The sequence below is a fragment of the Strigops habroptila genome, chromosome 22, assembly GCF_004027225.2.
Source record: "Strigops habroptila isolate Jane chromosome 22, bStrHab1.2.pri, whole genome shotgun sequence".
NCBI lineage: Eukaryota > Metazoa > Chordata > Aves > Psittaciformes > Psittacidae > Strigops > Strigops habroptila.
Window position 1 is genome coordinate 351,016 of NC_044298.2, and position 20,228 is coordinate 371,243.

A 20,228-nucleotide genomic window follows, 5' to 3' on the forward strand; every position below is an offset into this window, starting at 1 on the left:
CCCCGCCGGCATGCACTGTCAGTCTGATCCCTGTGGAGCCCGGCGGGATGGTGCAGGTTGCTGTGAGGAGGAAGCGGGAATGACTGGGAGGAGGCATTGGAAGAGCCTTTTGGGTCAGGCTCCTTGAAGTAATGTGATGAGTAGCAATGATTGTTGAGCTTTATGGCTGGGGAGGGGGAGAGAGGGTGAAAGAGATGTTCGGGGCGGATTAACCCCCGTCAGACCTGGACAAGAGGGTTCCCAGATTAAATACAAGCTCAGTGGTCTGTAAACGGGCCCTTTTCGCCAGGGTGCTTTGCCAGAGCTGCTCTGGAGTTAAAGCTCTGCAGCCTGTGTTCAGAGACCAGCCTTTCACCACATCGGCATCTCAATTCCTACTCCTGCTCCCCGGGGCCCACATCCTTTCAAAGGGAGGCCGGGCTTAACTCCTCTGAATTAACCTCCCTGTGTCTTTAGAAACGCCGAGCCCCCAAGTGCCAGATTAACCTGGGTTCCCATTTGCTTTCCAAGCTGCTCAGAAGCATCCAGCAAACTTTTATTGGGCTTGTGGTCCCTCCAACAGGCGTTGGGTGATGGTCCCATCCATATGGCGCTGGATGGCTGTGATGTGCCTGGCACCCCACGGCAGCAGAGGGATCCTGGGTGACATTTGGTGCTGCTCAGAGCCAAGTAGATCGGTGAGGGACAAGTCACTTTGCTCTGCTGCCAGCACAGCTTTGTAGAGGGGTGTCTGATGGTGGGTGCTGGCAGGTACCAGTGCAAGGGGCACTGATCCTGGTAGAGGCTGGCGACAGCACCAAAGGCTCAATTACCCCTGGGCAGGACTGAGACCTCCATAAAGCCACTTTCTGACCCAGCCATGTCTTCGCTGCTGTCCCTGTCCTCTGCAGCATCCTTCAGGCTCCACCTAAGTGAGCCCAAGAGGTGACTTAGAACTCACTTCAGAGGGCGAAGGGGCTCAGAGCCGGCGGCAGCAGCGGGAGCGATGCCCTCCCAAGCTCCCCAGGGTGGCAGAGGAGGGGCAGAGGGCCCTGGGTGCTCCCATTGAGCACCTCCTCGTGGGGTCCAGCCCGTGGCACATGGAAGCGTGCAGACCAGACGCTGCCTGGAGGCGCATTCCCAGATTCCCAATCCCGCGCACCTGGTACTCTGTCAATGCAGCCACTTGGGCTAAATGTGGGTCATTGTAGGAGGGTGCAGCCACTCGAGCAAACAAGCCTCAATTGCCCACTGATTGGGGTGGCTGAGAGCACCACCACTGAAATTTGGGGGGGGGGAGGCATTAATAATCCCCATTCTGTCTCCGCAGCCCTCGCCCCCTTGTTATTTCCCTCTTTGTGTCTTAATTTGGCCCATTATTATTATTTTATAAAAGGGCCTTTTCTCCACCCCCTCCCTCTTGAAGACACTCCTGAGCCCGATGGGAAAATGGCAAGGAATAATTATGAAAAACATCAGTGGAGAGAGGGCCATCTGAGAGGGATTAAAGGATTACAATTAAAACTCATTTTAGGGAGGTGATGTGACATTAGCGTTTCCATTCTTCCCCCCCCCCCCCCCCAAACCACCCCCTCCCCTTTCCCCAAACCCCCTCCAGGCTATCTGGGTCTAAGTTGATTAAATGACAAATTCCAGCTCCGAGGGAAAATAACAACAAATTAAAACTAGAGGAAAATGAGAAAAAACCCCAACCCGACAACCCTAAAATGATTTACAAAATGAAGTGAAAATGAGGTCACTGGGAATGGCTGGAAGTCTGGTGGCAGCTGGGAATGTGGTGGACAAAGCACCCGCTGCTAACAGCAGGTTACTGGTGGTGGGAGCATCTCCCGCCTGCCCGGGCCAGCGGCGGGTGAAGGTGCCCGAGGTCTCTCTTCCAGGATTGAGATGGAGCTGGGCTGCGGAAAGGGCTGCTCTTGGCGGGTTGTGTTGGTGCTCACCGTGGTGTTTGTCAGCCCTATGTTCCTCCAAGGTGATGCAGGGCTCTGCTCTGGGAGCCCAGTGAAGGTGTGTGCTGGCTGAGCTCTTCCTCCAACTGCCCAAGTCATGGAATGCGTTGGGATGAAGGGACCTTAAAGCTCATCTAAAGCCACGGGCAGGGACACCTTCCACTAGAGCAGGTTGCTCCAAGCCCCTGTGTCCAACCTGGCCTTGAACACTGCCAGGGATGGGGCAGCCACAGCTTCTCTGGGTCCCACCATCCTCATAGGGAAGAACTTCTTCCTTATCTCCAACCTGAACTTCCCCTGTTTCGGTTTAAACCCATCACCCCTTGTCCTGCCACTACCGGTAAAGCAGGAGGTCAAGCCTGGGAGGTGCACCCTGGCACGGCTCCGTGGCCCATTGCTGCAGCTCTTGGTGCTGCTCAGGCTCACACTTTGCAGCTCCTACTGGTGGTTGGAGCCACCAGCCCCTGCCCTGCTGCTTGGGCAGGATTGGTGCTGGTGGCAGCACGATTCCCAGGGCTGGAGCTGTGCTCTGGCTCTCCCTAAAGCAAGCAAAGCAGAGGGAGATGCCTGCGGCACAGAGACCTTCCCTCTCTCCTCCTTGTCCATCAGGACACAAAGGTTTCTTCCCATTCCCTTTCCTCTTCTGGTGTGGAGAATCCTGACGAGGCTCCCGAGGATGGGAGCAGCTCATCACGTCATTAAAATTCAGGGAATTTGAAGTGGGAAGCTGGGTTTTGAACTGCTTTAACTGCTGGGAAAGGCAGCGTGCACGGAGCAGGCTGCTGTGGGGAGCCGACGTTCCATATGGAAATGCACCCCAAGCTACAAGAAACAAATCCTGGGAGGATTGCTGGCCACTTCAGCTAATGATTATGAAGCCTGGAATGGGGGATTTCCCTTTATAAACCACAGATGCCTGTAAATCAAATAGTTCTGCTGAGGCGGACACCTCAACCCATGCTGAGAGCCTCATTCCAAGGGGGAATGAGGGGAAGGTGTGAGGCAGAAATGCTTTCCCCCCAGTGTGTGTGTTTCAGCAGCGCACACGGCTTTGGGGATGCAGGTCGGGAGCAGAGAGGAGCTTCTCTCTTCTGCATCCTCCTGGTTTTCCAGCCAAAGGGGTCGGGATGCAGCACCAGCCTCTCTCTTTTTGCCTGGCATAGCCGGGCACCTCATCACGTGGCTGTGCACGTGGGCACACGCACTCATCATGAGAGGTTCCATATAGTGTCTCATATTGGGAGGCAGGGAGAGCTGCAAAAAGCTTAACGGAAGGGAAACTCCCCCTTCCACCTCCCCCCCCCCACATCCAGCCTATTTTCTTTCCTCTCCTTTTGTTTCTGATTTCCGGAACTATGCGGCAAAGCAAAGCGTGGGGAGAAGAAAGAGGCTGAAGAGAGCTGGCATCTGGCAGGGAAAAGAACAAGCCAGCAGAGCAGGGCTTTGCGAGGCAGGAGCGGTGAAGGCGGATGCTTCACAGGGCCCTCTGCCTCCTCAGCAGCTTCCTGGACCCAGGAAAACTCAGGTTCTAACCACAAAGCAGGCTCCCCACCAGGTATAAACTGGCCCAGAGCTCACTGGTTACCAGCAGCAGAGGAATCGGCCCATCAGCTGGAATTTTAGCCTGCTCATGGGCACCTTCCTGGCTCCCCCTCTTCACAGCATCTATCCCATGGTCTCCCTCCTGCCACAAGCATCCCATCCCATCCGTTCATTCCCTAAGGACACGCAGTGCACTTCCAGCACAGCAGCAAGAGGCTGGGGTGTAGTAACACGGCCCCATCCCGTGCTCTGTTTGCCAAAGAGAGGAGGTCGAGGTGGAGGTTGAAGTGATGGGAGCAGCTCGCGTCCTTCCGCGATGTCCCTTTTACAGTCGGGGCTGGGAGATGCCTGAATATATTTCATTCCTGTTTTTTTCCCTCTGTCCCGACCAGAAAGAGGCCTTTGCATAGAGAGCCAATGAAGATAATGTTAATGAGGGAAATTAATTAGGACCAAGATGCAGTGTTTTCCCCCTGAGGAGGAAATACAGTAAACTCCAGTTCTGTGAGCTGTTTATTCAGCCAGGGGGGTCGCAGGAGAATAGCGGTGTCAAAGAAGCTGCCCATTTCCAAGGTCCTTGTGTCCCTCCTGCGCCGCCCTCGAAAGGGAACAAAACTCTGTTGATGGCAAAATCTCAGCAGGAGCTGCTGGGCTGAGGGGCACGGGGAAGCCAAGTGGAAAGGGTGCCAGGTTTCCGAGCGCCTGGAGGGAACAGCCTTTGGTCTCCGGCGTTTCAATGGGCCGGGGAAAGCAAATCAGCCCTTTCAAGGCCAATCACGCTGTTCTCCAAGGCACACACAGGAGACAATGTGCTGTTGGCAGCAGGGCAGGGGGAAAGGGACTGGGTGGCCATGGCAAGGGTGAGGGGAGGAAAGCTACCCGAAGCTCCTGCTCCATCCAGCCCACCTCCTTGGAACCCTGGACCTCCTTAGCCCGGCACATTGGGAATAGCCCAAGGCAGATGTTGATGTGGGGGAGATGGGGCACCCAGGGGCGTTTCTGTCTCTGGTTTGTGTTGTCCTGTCCCCCAGCACACTCCCAGCTCGTATGGAGAAGGAGTGAAGGGGTGAAGGAGTGCTGCTGCACCGTGTGTGCGCGCTGACCCTCTTCCTGCTCCTTTGGTGCCACAGCTTTTCATTCCTTCCACTCTGAAAGCCTGTGACCAGGAGAGCCTGAGCCCAGCCCAGTGTCATTCCGGAGCACGGTGTGGGTCTGAGTGGGGCAACCCCCTCCCCGAGACGTGCTGGGGGATGGATGGGTGCAGTAGCTCGGGGTATTCTCAGGCTGTATCTCCTCAAGAGGATCCAGGGCTGGTTTTGCCGTCCCTCTCCCAGCCCAGCACTCTGCCCACAGCACCATCTCCCGTCGGCACCGCTCCGGCTCGCAGGGGCAGTGCATCCTGGGAATTTCCTTCCCCAGTGCCAGAATACCTTCACCCCAAGCCTGAGATCTTCCATCGTCATGTTGCACTCCCCCTCCCCAGCACTGACCAAAGCCAGGATGAAAGCAGTGGGCTTTTTCTCCCTCTTTCTTTCTGGTTTAATGGCGTTTCATTAGCCTCCAAATCAGACAGGCGAAACAATGGTGTTCTGTCAGCGATGGGCTTGCGTGCTGATTTCATCTCCTCTCTCATCCGTATGCAAACCAGGCTCCAGCAGGCTTTGGCCATGCCATGGAAACCGAGGTGCAGGCCCGGAATGGGGGTTCTCGGAGTGAGAAATCTCCTCTCTGCTTTTTCCCATTTGCATAATGCAACTTTTCTTCCCCCCAGACACTGAGGCGCTTTGTTTATAGAGAGCCGAGAGAAAGGGGGATGCTGGGGACAGAGGAGGGGGGAAGCGCCCGGTGGGAGTGGGGAAGAGGAGGGCAGCTCCTGGCTAAAGGAGAACACGCAGAGAAAAGCACTGGGGGGACTGGAAGGGAATATATATGAGGATGGGGACTGGGAAATGGGGCTGTTCCCTGTGAGCCTGGGACCCGCGCGCTCCTTTGGCCTCTCGGTGCCAGCCGAAGGGTGTCGGGGGGACTTGGCGTGGCTGAGGATCCAGCTGGGAGCCGGGATCTGCACTGAATTAAAGCCACTTGTCATGATAATGCCCCCCAGAGGAAGCAGGAGCCTTTTCAAGCCCGGCATGAAATACCTCAAAGGGTTTTGTGCTACAAGCCCCATAGAACCTCAACTGGTGGAAACAGAAGGGGACACATGAAGGTGGCAAAGTGAGGGCCCAGCAGAGTGTAAGGACCGGTTATCCTGTGAGCTGGGGGGGGGGATGAAATTATCACCCATTTATTTGCAAGGGTGTTTGGGGCTGGGAGGTGAAGCAATGCAAAACTGCCAGGTCCCCATGACCCGGCTTCAGCGTGTGCTTAAGCCCAGAACCCCCCTTGTGCTGCGCTGCACCCCCAGAGCGGGAGCAGCAGGTCATGGAGGGGATCCTGCCCCTCTGCTGTGCTCTGGGGAGACCTTAGAGCAGCTCCAGTGCCTAAAGGGGCTCCAGGAAACCTGGAGAGGGGCTTTGGACAAGGGACGCAGGGACAGGACAAGGGGAATGGCTTTAACCTGCCAGAGGGGAGACTGAGATGAGCTCTTGGGCAGAAGCTCTTCCCTGTGAGGGTGCTGAGGCGCTGGCACAGGGTGCCCAGAGAAGCTGTGGCTGCCCCATCCCTGGCAGTGTTCAAGGCCAGGTTGGACACAGGGGCTTGGAGCAACCTGCTCCAGTGGAAGGTGTCCCTGGCAGGGGGTTGGAGCTGGAGGAGCTTTAAGGTTCCTCCGACCCAAACCATTCCAGGATTACATAGAGGGTTTCACTCCTTTAAAACATGGCAAACTCTAAGGTTGTGAGGAGAGGCAGCAGGAGGAGGGGATCAGATAGTCCAGTTCCTACCAGTGCCTGAGGTTTATTGGAGTTATTGGAGGCAAGTTATTTCCCACCTTGTACCTCTTCTTCTGCAAACTGGTGACCTGGTTCTCTTTTGCAGACCACTTTGTCATCAGATCTCCTCATCTCTGATGGCTGCACCTCCTGAAAACAAAGCCTGGTTAATCCTGGCTTTGTGCTATTCGACAGGAGGTTTGATGTCTGAATTGGATGGATGCATGTTTAATAGCAATAATAACAATAATAGTGATGAAATGTATTAATCAGTGACGGGTGACAGGCATGAAACCTGCAGTTAAAAGTATTTTAGGATATGTAAAAATCCCTGTACATGATTTGCAAATGAGCTGCAGGCACCAAGGGGGATATCTAGGGGGGTTTAAGGTGCTTTACTACAAGGTGGATGCACAAACACCCACTACCAAGCCAAGGTCTCCTGTTGGTACTGTGAAAACGCAATGGATGCTCCAAAGTTATGGTCTGCATTCACCAGACCAAAATCCTGCAGGATGGGCTGGCAGAGCCATGGGCAGGAGCCTCAGTGATTCCCAGGCTCCTGCCTGCACGTGGAAACTGCACGGGCTTAGGCTGGAATTGGTTCAAGCCCTACTTGTGCTGTTTGTGCTTTGGGGCCCTGGTTGCACAAGGGACCAGACATTATTCCATCCCCTTGAAGATTCATCTTGGATAATCTAAACAACATAAACCATTCAATCCCTACCTGTGGGCAGGAAAACTCTGCAGTCTCATCCCAGCATCCCATGATTATGGTGTACTGGGATGGCTGGAAAAGTGAAGGGAAAACATAAGGATTATGGTGGAACTCCACGGAGCCCCTTTAGCCAGCGGTAATCCCCACCTTGCCATCATCTCAGGTGCAGCGGTACCTTTGTGGAGCAGCGCTGCATCGCTGATGTACCACACAGAGCAGCGGGGATGCTGTAAAGGGGATGGGGGGGGGGGGTTGAGGTGGCCGATTTGGGGCTTTTTCTCTCTGTTTTCAGTCTGGTTTCTGCAGAAAACGAGATTTTGGTGCTCACAAAGGTGCTTCTGTCCCGGGAACTTCTGCAATGGGACAGCTTCAGCTCCATCTGGCTCAATGTCAGTGTTTGATCCCCATGCTGTGGGAAGTGCTTTGGGATTATAATTGTGTTTGTTTTTCAGAAGCTCATTTCTCCTATTGGCTCCCAAAAGCAGTTGCTACTTCAAGACGAAAGCGCAGTGAAGGGCTGTGACCCTTCCCTTTGGGTGGGGAGAGGAGCTGGGATCTGTGTGCTGGGGGTTTGCCAGGGTGCAAACTGCAAAGGGCTGATGGAGCATCGGAGCACCTCAGCCCAAGGAGGCTTCAGCCCAAATGGGGGTTTCTGAAGGAACCTTGAACCTGCTCCTGCCCGTGTGGAGCCAGAGCTGCTGGTGGAGTGGAGCATCGTGGCCATGGTGGCACCCTTGGGCAGTGCCATGAGACAAGAGGAAGGAACAGGCTGATTCCAACGCCTCATCTTGAGCGTGCAGCACTTTGGGGGTGGCCCATGCCAGCACGGGAAGGGGCAGCGGGTCGGCTCCTGCCGAAGCAGGGATGATGCATCCCGGCATCCCTTCCAGGCTGGCCTCCGGCCTGCTGGTCATGCCAATTTGTCACCAAGCTGGGATTTCAATTAAAGCCCTAAAGGAAGGGTCAGAGGTTAGACAAACACAGCACTAAAGGCCACTCGCCTGGAGGGCTTCCCCGCGGCCGCTGGTGCCGGCCCCTCACTTTACACAGTCCCGAGTGCCCCGGGCTGAGGGCTGGCATTGTTCCCCAGCGCCATTCAACAGGCACTCTGTCAATAAGATTGACCTCTCGGCTCTCCGGGATGCTCCCACCTCCTCTTCCTCCTTTTCCCACCAGTTCAGGCTTCGCGCCCATGGATGTGCCGAGGGTGAGGGCAGGGGTGGGAGCAGAGCAGCCACGTGCTGCAGGGCAGAGCAGCAGTCGGAGCAGCATAGAATCCCAGCCTGGTTTGGGTTGGAAAGGAGCTTAAAGCTCCTCCAGTTCCAACCCCTGCCACGGGCAGGGACACCTTCCACTAGAGCAGCTTGCTCCAAGCCCCTGTGTCCAACCTGGACCCTTCTCCCCATGTGTTTTTATTCATTACTACTCTCTGCCCTTTGGTCTTTTACATCTGAGGGTGGTGCCCAGCCAGACCACTCAGAAACATCCCCATAAGCTTCATCCATCCTCTCCGGGTCTCCTTCTCCTTTCACAGCCATTCGCTACTGCCCCCAAGAGCATCCCACCATGGTTTGCTGCTCATCACCACTTGGGTTGCAGGGACCTGGAGGTCTTCCCCAGCAGACCCAAGCCCCGTTGTCCTTCCTCATTACCCAACCAACACGGGGCTGCATCTCTGCTGGCACCTCCATCCTCTCTGGGCACGATCCCACTGTCTGGGGAGGCGTGAAGCTTCCTGGTGGGTTTGGATGGTGGGACTGCAGCAGCCACTGCTCCTTGCACACTAATTGTGCCGGGCAGTGTTGCACACAAGCCGTGCTTGAACCTGCAGGGCTGAGGAGGCCGTTTCAGCTGTAAGATAAATGGATATAGTGGAGGAAGTGGCAATTAGAGCGGGTAAAGAGCCCCTTAGTGCCTGTCCCTGACAGAACACCTTTGTTCCAGGCCCTTCACTTCATACCCCGTTTGCAAATAAACTTGACTCCCAGTTTTCCTGGGGCCTTTGTTCCCTCTTTATTAGAGTTGATTCTTCTTTGAACCCAGAAGAAGGAGCCAATTGTTCACCCGTGGGGAGATGCCGCACTTGAGGTGCTGCCCAGACCAGTGTTACCCGCTCACCCTGAACTGGGCGCTGGCAGCAGCCACCGATGGAGCCACCCATGTGCCATCATGCCAAGGATTTTAATTGCTGTGTCCCCACTGATGATGCCTCATTACACTGCTGGAGATGGATGGAGGCCTCAAATGGGGCTTTGTGACTGCAGTGGATGGAAGGCGGTGGGGGCTTGGCGGAAGGGCTGAGCTCTTCCCCCCAGGGTTTGGGGTCAGGGAGGCAGTTTGGGGACTCTGGAACAACCCCAGTGCAGGGATTTGTCTCTAATTCACACCGTGTCCTCCCTGTCAAAAAAGAGTAGGATCGTGCCCAGAGAGGATGGAGGTGCCAGCAGAGATGCAGCCCCGTGTTGGTTGGGTAATGAGGAAGGACAATGGGGCTTGGGTCTGCTGGGGAAGACCTCCAGGTCCCTGCAACCCAAGTGGTGATGAGCAGCAAACCATGGTGGGATGCTCTTGGGAGCGGTAGCGAATGGCTGTGAAAGGAGAAGGAGACCCGGAGAGGATGGATGAAGCTTGTGGGGATGTTTCTGAGTGGTCTGGCTGGGAACCACCCTCAGATGTAAAAGACCAAAGGGCAGAGAGTAGTAATGAATAAAAACACATGGGGAGAAGGGTCCAGGTTGGACACAGGGGCTTGGAGCAAGCTGCTCTAGTGGAAGGTGTCCCTGCCTGTGGCAGGGGTCGGAGCTGGAGGAGCTTTAAACTTCCTCCCAACCCAAACCATTCCATGATTCTCTGTCAGTGCCACGAGCAGCAGCTCTTCCTCCACTGCCGGCTCTGCCATGGCTCAGTGGTGCTGGTGATGGGAAGCCATTGGGTGCTGCTCTTTGTTTGGTACAAAGCTGGTTGGGCCCCTTCTCCTCTCCTGAGCCTTCCCTCTCCCATATGGTGCCCATTATTAGACGTGTGTGCACCAGCCTCGTCTGACAGGAGCTTTCCAGGTGTCACTGGGATAACGATTCACACCCTACGGAAGGTGGGAAAGATGATTAGTTGGCTCTCTATCAAACAGCACCAGCATCAGCTGTTCCTGAGGGATGTGTAAGGACACGTACGCCAGGAGCTGGGAGAACCCAGCCTTTGTCCTGCCTCTAATTCCAATGGACTCTCAAGCACCTCTTTGTGTGCCTTAGTTTCCCCAGCTGGACCAGGGAGATGCTGTTATTGCTTTGCCTTGTAAAACCCGCTTCGAGCAGCTGATCGAGCTCCTGCATTAGCAGGAGGTGATTTAAGCAGGTCTCTTGGCAGCTGGGCTGCCACAGGAGAGGCCAGAGGGAGCTGTAAGAGCTGCGGCTCCCTGGGGACAAGGCTGCCAAGGGCAGGGGGGAACAGGAATTAAATGAACCCCTGGAAGCAGGCATGCGGTGGGGAGCATCCGGAGCATGTCCTGCAGCATGGGGAAGGGCTCCCTGGTGCCAGCGTGGCACAGGCAGGGCTTGCTCCATGCAGGTGTGTCTGTGCCCTCCCCTGCCTCACCCTGCGTTTCCTGCTGATGTGTTTGCAATAAAGACTTGTTTTGCAAGCAGGTCCCAGCATCCTGAGCCTGACGCACACAGACCCTGCACCCAGCCCTTGGGAGGGGGCAAAATGGGATCTCCAGCTCTTTCTGCCTCTTAAATATTGAATATTTTGTCTCTTTCTTGTTGGAGAGAGAGGCAAAATAGGGAAATGGGGCTAAAACGAGCTTTAGTGTGAGCAGCAGGTCACGGAGGGGATCCTGCCCCTCTGCTCTGCTCTGTGAGACCCCCCCTGCAGCACTGGGTGCAGCTCTGCTGTCCCCAGCATAAGGACATGGAGCTGTCAGAGCGAGTCCAGAGGAGGCCATGAGGATGAGCAGGGGCTGGAGCAGCTCCCATGGGAGCCAGGCTGAGAACACTGGGGATGCTCAGCCTGGAGAAGAGAAGCTGCGTGGAGGCCTCAGAGCAGCTTCAGTGCCTGAAGGGGGTACAAGGATGCTGGAGAGGGACCTTCATCAGGGACTGTCTCGTGGTCCATCTCCCCACGTCAGGCTGTGATCTGAGGATAAACCCTGCTTTGAAAAGCGGGGAAACTGAGACACGGGAGGGTCTGGCACCCAAACCCCCCTCGAAGCAGAAGAAGTGTGAAGGTTGGCTTCTCACCCGAGCTCCTCATGGGGTGTGATCATCACCCAGCCACCACCATGACCCAGCCTGTCCCGGGCCGGGCCCCTGGCGCTGTGGGCAGAGCTGGTGGGGCCGGTGGGATTATCTGCTTTAGCTGCACCATCTGTTCACCAAACTGCCATCATTATGTTCAACTTGGGAGGAAAACGGCCCCTACAGAGAAGCAATTTGTTCACTGACTGAACCTTTCAGGCTCGCGCCATCGGCACCCACCCGAGCTCTCGGCTCGCTCCCGGCTCGCTTAAACACTGCTGGGAGAGCAAACTGGTGCCGCTGGTCAATGGGAGCAGCACTGGGGGGGCGCAGGGCTCTCCTAATCCCATTACAAAACAGAAGAGCCCTTCGGAGGGGCCAGGGCTGGGCGCGGGGAGGAGGAGGAGGAGCGAGGTCCATTTCACACCCGAGCCCTGCGTCTGGGGGTCTCGCAATGATCTCACTGGAGGGGCTTTTCTTCCCGTCGCAGTGGGTTGCTGTTGAGATGTGCTGGGAAGAGATGGGGAAGGGGTAAGGGGCTTCCTGGGAAAGAGGAGGAGAGGGCTGGGTGGGAGGTTGGAGGAGGTGGTGTGGGGCTGGGGGTGACCATGAGCCTGGCACCCCCTGACTAGGGCACTGCTCCTGCCTCTCGCATCCCTCCTCTGCACCATGGAGCGGTGTGTGCCATGGGGACATGGGCATGGGGGACGTGTCCTCCCCGAGGGCCTGAGCACAGAGTGGGGCTGGGGGCTCTGCACGCAGAACCCTGCCCAGCGCCTGCAGTGGCAGCAGGGATGGCACCGCATGGCCAATGTCCCTGTGTTTTGGCGTGGAAATTCAGTGGCACCAAAGCATCTCACACGTGTTGGTTTGACTGGTCTCAAGGGGAGAAGGTTTAAATTTCTTCTGTGGAGCAATGCTTCGCGCTCCAAAATTCCTCTGATTTCATCATCATCACCATCGGATCGTCAGGGAAAGGTTTGGGTGGAAGGGATCTTAAAGCTCATCCAGTTCCAAGCCCCTGCAAGCTGCTCTAGTGGAAGGTGTCCCCCTGGTCTTGCCCTCAGGTGCTGGCTGCTCTGGGACAAGGCTCCAGGAGGAGCCCGACTAGTGGAGAGGGACAACAGGAATGGATCAACCACATGGGCAGCAGTCTTTAGTGGGAAGGGGGCCCTGGAGACTTTGCTTTGTTCCCTGGAAGGAAACCTGAAGGAACATCAGCCAGGCTGGGCAGGAGCTCTGGGAATTCACTGGCAAATCCTGAAGCTACAAAATCTCTTTGGGTTTTAATCGTTGTGTGCAAAAGTGTCCATAGGAAGTCTTTTCTGTGGAGCCTGGTACCCCAAAACAGCCCCTGTCATCGCCTTCCTCTCCTTGGAGAGCAGTAGATGGGGAAACTGAGGCACAAGGCAGAGAGGGGAAGTGGCTGAGCCATGTCTGAGGTGTCCCTGGAACAAGCTGGTCGCTCCCACAATAGCACCCGGATCACTGCAGCATCTCTTCACCCTGCAAAGGCCTGTGGGGCACCCGACTGTGCCCAAAACAGGACCAGGAGCTGGCTCCCACATCGGGACAAGCCTGGCTGCCTCCGGAGCAGGCCATTGGGAGCTCCGGGCTGGCAGAAGCTGCCCAGCACTGGTGATGCCAGCAGAGGGTTGAACTGGTGGTGCTGGACCTCGCTGTGGCGTCATTAGACCAAGGTGCTGGTGCCCCGCCCCTTTCTGCTCACTCTGTGCTCACATCCTTCCTCATCCACCTGCACCAAGAAGAGACACGGGGCAAATCAGGACGGGATGGGAGGGACCCGGGGGGCTTCGCGAAGCCCATTCTCCCACCCTGAATGCTGCTGCGGGAGGAGGGAGGGTGTCAGCATCCAGCCCCTCCTGCCGCTCAGCCCCCCAAAACCCCCTTCTTTACCAGCTTTACCTCCGTGTTGTCCGGGTACCGGGGGGCCGGGGCAGATCTCAGCCCTTTTATCCGCAGGACGGCTCCTGAGGATGCCGAAAACCGCGATACGGCGCCTGAGCGGGGGGAGCAGCCCCGGCCCGGCTCCTCTCGCCGGGCTTCCCCTGACATCTAGCGGCAGCGCCGGGCTGCACCGAGCCTGGGCACAGCGCCGGGGCCGGTTCCCCCCGCCCCGGGGGCAGCCCCGACCTCGGCCCCCTCTGCCCCATCCCAGCCGAGGCACAACTCACCCGTGAGGCACCCCCCGAGCGTGGCCAGCAGCAGCGTGAGGGGCAGGGCGCTGAGCTGGTGCAGAGCCTGCGCCGTGCCTGTCCGGCTGCCCCGGGCCACCAGCGGGAACACCAGCTCCAGCCTGGACACGGGAGCGGAGATGGGGATTTAGGGAGCTGAGAGAGCTGGGCTGGGGCAGCCTGAGAAGAGAAGGCTCCTGAAGGGGAGACCTTAGAGCAGCTCCAGTGCCTAAAGGGGCTCCAGGAAACCTGGAGAGGGGCTTTGGACAAGGGATGGAGGGACAGGACAAGGGGAATGGCTTTAACCTGCCAGAGGGGAGATTGAGATGAGCTCTGAGGCAGAAGCTCTTCCCTGTGAGGGTGCTGAGGCGCTGGCACAGACTTTTCCCAGAGAAGCTGTGGCTGCCCCATCCCTGGCAGTGTTCAAGGCCAGGTTGGACACAGGGGCTTGGAGCAACCTGCTCTAGTGGAAGGTGTCCCTGCCAGGGGCAGGGGGTTGGAACTGGAGGAGCTTTAAGGTCCTTTCCAACACAAACCATTCTATGATATGATTCTGTGCTATTTTGGCCCTTCTCACCTGCCACCGTAAGCATCTGCAGTGGCCAGTGCTGCCAGCAGCGTCCCCAGGAAGGCGCCCAGCATCCCGGGCAGCCCATGGACGTTGTGAACCCCACACGTGTCCTGGATTTTAAGCCTGGAACACAGGACGGGCTGCGGAGAGCACAGGGAAGAGCTGGGACTCAGCTGGGGGCTGCTGGGTCCCTGCCCTGGGACCGGTGTCCTCGGCTGCCCCAAGGCCACTCACCGTGAGGAACCTGAAGCCAAGTGGAGGGATCAGACCAGCCAGGAACCCCGCGATGAGCGCCCCGAAGGGGGTGACCAGCATCTCCCCAGCCATACCCATCACGGCCACAGCAGCCACGGCGGCATCCTGGATCTGAGCCTGATGGAGCAGGACATGGGCAGGGGAATTGGCTCTGTAGAGGACATCAGCATGGGACTGGGGGGATCTGGGGCTTCCCTGGGCTTCAAACTGGATCTTAACAAACTTAAGAAAGCCTAAAGGGCATCCCCTTGTGCCCTGGGACGATTCATGCTCATCGTCCTTGTAGGACAGGACATGAGACTTGGGTTTGTGCCAGGAGAGGACCTACCATCCGCGGGGTGCTCTCCTCACAGAGGATAGGTGAGAGGATGAAGGTGGCCATGGTGCTCGCCGCCAGCGAGAAGTAGGTGTTGAGCACTGCCCAGGGCTCAGCACTGCCCTGGGCAGTGGTGGTGGAGGTGAAGCTGGGCCAGAAGATCCACAGGCAGATGGTTCCTGTGGGGAAGGGGAACAAGCAGGTTTGGATGCTGGCGTTGATCCCTCATGAGAAACTTCTTGCTGGTGCCAAGAGATGCAAGTGGCCACAGCTCGCAGCATGGGAGGTTCAGGCTGGGCATGGGGAATAGCTTGTTCCTGGAGAGGGTGGTGCAGCCCCAGGACAGGTCCCCAGGGAGGTGGAGAACCTCTGTCCTTGATGGTTTGCAGGACTCTGTTGGTCAAAGCCACACTGTCCTAACAGTCCTTCCACCACCACGTCTATGCCTCCGGTGCTGTAGGATTCGAGCTTCGTACCGACCACAGCAAAGACATCTGGCTGGTGCCCCGTGTCCTGCTGCTCCTCCCTCTGGTCCATATGGAGCTGGGGCAAGATCCGGGATACCATCAAGCCAAAATAAGCACCGAAGGTGTGGACGGTGACGGAGCCGCCGCTGTCACTCACCTGCCAAGCACAGCAAACACCGTGCAGGAAGGGGGATTGGCTCCATAGACAAGGCAGGGTCTAAAGCCTAAACCCACGGTCACCCCTTCCTGGTGGCTCTCCCCTTAGCAGTGACTCACCCCCAGGAGGCCGAGCAGGATGTGCTCATTGAGGGTGAAGAGGGTGACTCCCAGCAGGGCCAGCAGCAGCATCTGCGCAGGGTTCACCCTGCCCACCACAGCTCCCGTGGAGATGAGGGTGGCTGCAGCGCAGAAGTCAGCACGGACCATGCTGGGAAGGAGAAGGAGGAAGGTGTGGGGCTGGAGGGACGGGAGATGAGCTCGCAGCCTGGGGCTCACATCCCACCGCTCCAAGGGGCAGTGCGAGCCTTGTGATGCTGGTGACAAAGGGACATGTGGGCTGGCAGTGCTGGGGTACCCATCTAACCCTCCTCATCCTCCTCCAGAGCAGAGCTCGAGTCTTACAGAGGAGGGAGCCCTTGTGCCAGGGCTGGAGCAGGGATGAGCAAGGGACCGGGCCCCAGCAGCTCCCTCCCGCCTCACCTCTGAACTCCCATGTGGATCTTGCCATTCCGGAATTGATGCAGGAAGCCCTGGAGCAGCACAGCCCACTGGATGGCAAAGGCCACGACGAGGATGCTGATGGCCACACTGCCCGGCCCATAACGACTGAGGAAGGCCACCAGGAACCCAAAGCCAAGGAGAGCTTGGAGGTGGACATCCCGGAAACCTGGAGGAGGAGAGGCAGAAGGATGGGTCTGGAGGCAGCAAGGGCAGGCAGCCACCCTCCTGCCCGCTGGTCCCCCTAAACAGGTTCAGACACCCCCTGTTCTAACAGGCTTTAGGGGCCTGAAATCTTCAGCTGAGCCCCATCAGGTTGTTCTGGTGGGAGATACAGCGGTCCCCTGCCACCCTTTGCAGCAGCTCCTGGCCACCCCCTTCACAACACACACCGCTGTACCTGCACATGGTTCACCCTGGAGCCCAAAGATCTCTTGGGGTGTCTGAGAGCCATCTGCACCCTGTTACACCAGTGTAAAGGCGGGTCTGAGGTGGGCCTGTGGTGCTCAGGAAGCCCCCGGGATCCCTCCATCACCATTCCCATGCCCACAGCTGCGAGAGCGGATCCTGGTGCCTCCAGCAGCAGCTCAGGGCTCCTGGGCTGGAGGATGCTGGCTCCCAGCTCCATGGTACCACCCAGAGCAGAGCTGGCTGCGTTATTCCCGGGCGGAGGCTCCAGCTCCTGCCCTCAGCTCTCACACAGCCACAGCCCGGAGCAGGACACTCGCCAGGCCGCCGGCAGTGACTCATTCCCCTTCCCCAGCCCGGTGGCGTCAGGGCATGACCCCGGCCCGACGCTGCTCCTCTGAGCTCATTCCTTGGCCTGGCGCTGTGCAAAGGCGGCACCCGAGTCACTCCCCAACCGCACGCGGGCTTTTCCATCTCCCCTCCTTTCCCTCACGCTCCCTTCCCGCGACACAAACACCTCTGTGAAAGCAGGAGCAGCCGAAGCAGCGCAAAGGGAAGCCTCGTGCTCCAGCTCCAGCAGCTCTCCTGCCACACGCTGCCAACAGCAGCCTCCAGCTCCGCTCCTCACCCTTGCTTCCCAAAGCTCGGCTTCTCCTCCTCCCCACGCATCCCACAGGAAACCTCTTCACCAAACCCCCCCTGAACCATCCCTAGTCCCGGAGCCTAAACCCGGCTCTTGCTGAGCCTTGCCCGAGCCCGCAGTGGGTCTCTCCCAGCACTCTCCACCTCCTCCAGCTGACCCAATGCCCAAACCAGCTCGTTCCTCCCATGCCAAACCTCCCGCAAGGCTGAAACCTGGGACACCCCCTGCCACAGCTCCCCCCGCACCCACATCCCCGCTGACCCCTCGCACCCAGCCAAGGCAGCCGCTGGTGCAAAGGGGGGAACCTGATTCTTGCTTGGGCTTAGATGCCCTTTGCACCTCCGGGCTGTGCTGGGAGCTGTGTCCCGTCCCTCCCGTGTGCCGGAGCCATGAGTCACTGTGTGGGGTGGGGTGAAACCGGGGGAACCTGCCTGCTCCTGATCCTACTCCTGCTCCTGCTCCTGCTCCTGCTCCGTTCCCCTCCCTCGGTACCTTTCCAACCTTGCCTCAGGAAGGTGGGATCAGCCCCTCATTCCCCAGCTCAGGATGGGCTGTGCAGCCGTGTGAGTGTGCAGGAGGATGCTCCTGGTGGCATGGACCAAAGGAGCCGAATCCTCTGTGAAAGGAGGATTTTGGCACTGCAAAAGCCAGCAGGTCCATGGTATGTTTGGCTGCCCCATCCCTGGCAGTGTTCAGGGCCAGGTTGGACACAGGGCTTGCGAGCAACCTGCTCCAGTGGAAGGTGTCCCTGCCCTTGGCAGGGGGTTGGAGCTGAATGAGCTTTAAGCTCCCTTCCCACCCAAACCATTCCATGATTCCACGAAATCTCCCCGTTTTCAGCCTGGCTTTGTCCAACATGCAGGAATTCCTTGCAGCATGTTTGCTTCCCACCCCCCGACCCCTCCTGGGTGGGATGCACTGGTATCACAGCCCCGTGCCTTGATATTCCCACTGCTCTGGAGCCCAATGCAGAGCTGGATGTGGTGACAGCTTGGGCTGAGCATGGTGACACCCCTGAGCGGTGCCTGGGACAGGTCGAGCCGGGGCTGGGCTACTCACGGTGGTGCTGGAATCCCGAATCCTGGTTTCTCCAGCTGCAGTTGAGGGGCTGGGAGCAGAGCTTGGGGCTGCTCTCGGGGCTGAAGCGCACAAAGGCAGCGAAGAGGAGGATGGTGAGGATTTGGAGGAGGAAGCAGAGCCCGGAGAGCCGGAGCCTCGTGGTGACGCTGGGCTCAGGCATGTTGTGGGGGCAGGAAAACCCCCCAAACCTGTGGGAACAGGCGGGGAAACCAGGCTGGGGCTGTAAACCCCGCCTGCGAGAGCCGCTGCCAGGCCCTGCCCTCTCCCTGGTGCTTCCCACGGCGGGAGCTGCCCACGGAAACCCCGCACCGGTTGTGCCCTATTGAGACACTGAGCCAACGGCTGCCTTGGCTGGGTGCGGAGGGGTCAGCGGGGATGTGGGTGCGGGGGAGCTGTGGCAGGGGGTGTCCCAGGTTTCAGCCTTGCGGGAGGTTTGCATGGGAGGGAACGAGCTGGTTTGGGGCATTGCGGGTCAGCTGGAGGAGATGGAGAGTGCTGGAGAGACCCACTGCGGGCTCGGGCAGGGCTCAGCAGAGGCCGGGTTTAGGCTCCGGGACTAGGATGGTTCAGGGGGGGTTTGGTGAAGAGGTTTCCTGGTGGGAATGCGTGGGGAGGAGGAGAAGCCGAGCTTTGGGACAGCAAGGGGAGGAGCGGAGCTGGAGGCTGCTGTTGGCAGCGTGTGGCAGGGGAAGCTGCTGGAGCTGGAGCACGAGGCTTCCCTTTGCGCTGCTTCGGCTGCTCCTGCTTCACAGAGGTGTTTGTGTCGCGGGAAGGGAGCGTGAGGAAAGGAGGGGAGATGGAAAAGCCCGCGTGCGGTTGGGGAGTGACTCGGTGTGCCGCCTTTGCACAGCGCCAGGCAAGGAATGTAGCTCCAGAGGGAGCAGCGTCGGCCGGGTCATGCCTGACGCCACCGGGCTGGGGAAGGGGAATGAGTCACTGCGGCGGCCTGGCGAGTGTCCTGCTCCGGGCTGTGGCTGTGTGAGAGCTGAGGGCAGGAGCTGGAGCCTCCGCCGGGAATAACGCAGCCAGCTCTGCTCTGGGTGGTACCACGGAGCTGGGAGCCAGCATCCTCCAGCCCAGGAGCCCTGAGCTGCTGCTGGAGGCACCAGGATCCGCTCTCACAGCTGTGGGCATGGGAATGGTGATGGAGGGATCCCGGGGGCTTCCTGAGCACCACGGACCCACACAACACCCTTGGGGAGATGCAGGATGGGAACAAGCGGCGCTGCTGAGCTTTAGCCCTTCTCTGCATTGGAGCAAAGCTCTGGCCGCCTTTTGCTCATGGAATGGAGCCAAAGCAGCGGCCACTGTGAGCTGGGAGAGTCCCAGGGCTGCCAGTGCATCCTGCGGGCACCTGAGCTGGGCAGGTCACTGCAGCAACCCCTTGGTAGAAGCAGCCAGGTTTAGAGTCATGGAATCACAGGGAAGAGCTTCTGCCTAAGAGCTCAGCTCAACCTCCCCTCTGGCAGGTTAAAGCCATTCCCCTTGTCCTGTCCCTCCATCCCTTGTCCAAAGCCCCTCTCCAGGTTTCCTGGAGCCCCTTTAGGCACTGGAGCTGCTCTAAGGCCTCCCCAGAGCACAGCAGAGGGGCAGGATCCCCTCCATGACCTGCTGCTCCCGCTCTGGGGGTGCAGCCCAGCACAGAGTGGGGGTCTGGGCTGCAAACAGGGGTTGGAAGCTGTGAGGAGGGGGCCAGGGAAGCAGCGCACCCCCGGTGCTGCTCCCTGTGCCGTGGTGAAGCCGGGATCACTGTGTCCTTTGGTGCCGGGGACAGATGCTGCTTGTCTTGTGTGTCCTTTGAGAAGAGCTTCCTCCACCCCTGGAGATGGACTCTGGGGGAGGGAGGAGATAAGGGAGCCCAGAACACAGCCCCATTGTGTGCCCGGGTTCTGTTCCCAGAAGCCACAAGATGAAAATGGGGAAGCCTCTCGGATGCCTCTTCTCAGGGCTGGCAGGAAGCAGGAGTACTGAGACCAAAGCTCCAAAGGATGGGAGCAGCATCCCCTTATCAGAGACTTGCCAGATAAATACCCATTGCCCTGATGCCTGCGGGAGCAGAGAGCACCCTCCGGCCCTGGGTGCTGATGCCAAGCGGAGGCTTTGCCGGTCCCAGGGGTGCTGGAGCCCGGGGTGGCGCTGGCGTTCCCCGATGCTGTGGCCGGCACATAAAGGGATGTTTGTTATCCGGGCGGGCTGTGTTTTGCCGAGCAGAACAATACAGAGAAAGATGCTCACAATGAGAAATTGTGCTTCCTCCTCCCC

The 20,228-nt window shown here is 58.3% G+C and overlaps 1 protein-coding gene across 1 annotated transcript; it reads right to left on the reverse strand.

Annotated features, from left to right (window-relative positions):
* Nucleotides 1-12,575: 12,575 nt before the first annotated feature.
* Nucleotides 12,576-18,136, reverse strand: RHBG (Rh family B glycoprotein). The gene is made up of 10 exons (XM_030474187.1): nucleotides 17,946-18,136; nucleotides 15,818-16,004; nucleotides 15,395-15,545; nucleotides 15,128-15,275; nucleotides 14,664-14,830; nucleotides 14,315-14,452; nucleotides 14,087-14,220; nucleotides 13,510-13,631; nucleotides 13,232-13,305; nucleotides 12,576-13,070 (listed from the first exon to the last, which is right to left on the reverse strand). Exons 1-10 carry the CDS (start codon nucleotides 18,124-18,126, stop codon nucleotides 13,005-13,007), a joined length of 1,368 nt encoding a protein of 455 aa, XP_030330047.1. The 5' UTR covers nucleotides 18,127-18,136; the 3' UTR covers nucleotides 12,576-13,004.
* Nucleotides 18,137-20,228: the final 2,092 nt, after the last annotated feature.

Bases quoted from the DNA above. Each gene is read 5' to 3' on its own strand.
- RHBG (XM_030474187.1), bottom strand. From the start codon at position 18,126: ATGCCTGAGCCCAGCGTCACCACGAGGCTCCGGCTCTCCGGGCTCTGC. The intron at 15,276-15,394 runs GTGAGTCACTGC...TGTGCTTGGCAG, and splicing joins TCCTGCTCGGCCTCCTGGGG to GTGAGTGACAGCGGCGGCTC. The intron at 13,071-13,231 runs GTAAAGAAGGGG...TTCTTGGTGCAG, and splicing joins ACAACACGGAGGTAAAGCTG to GTGGATGAGGAAGGATGTGA.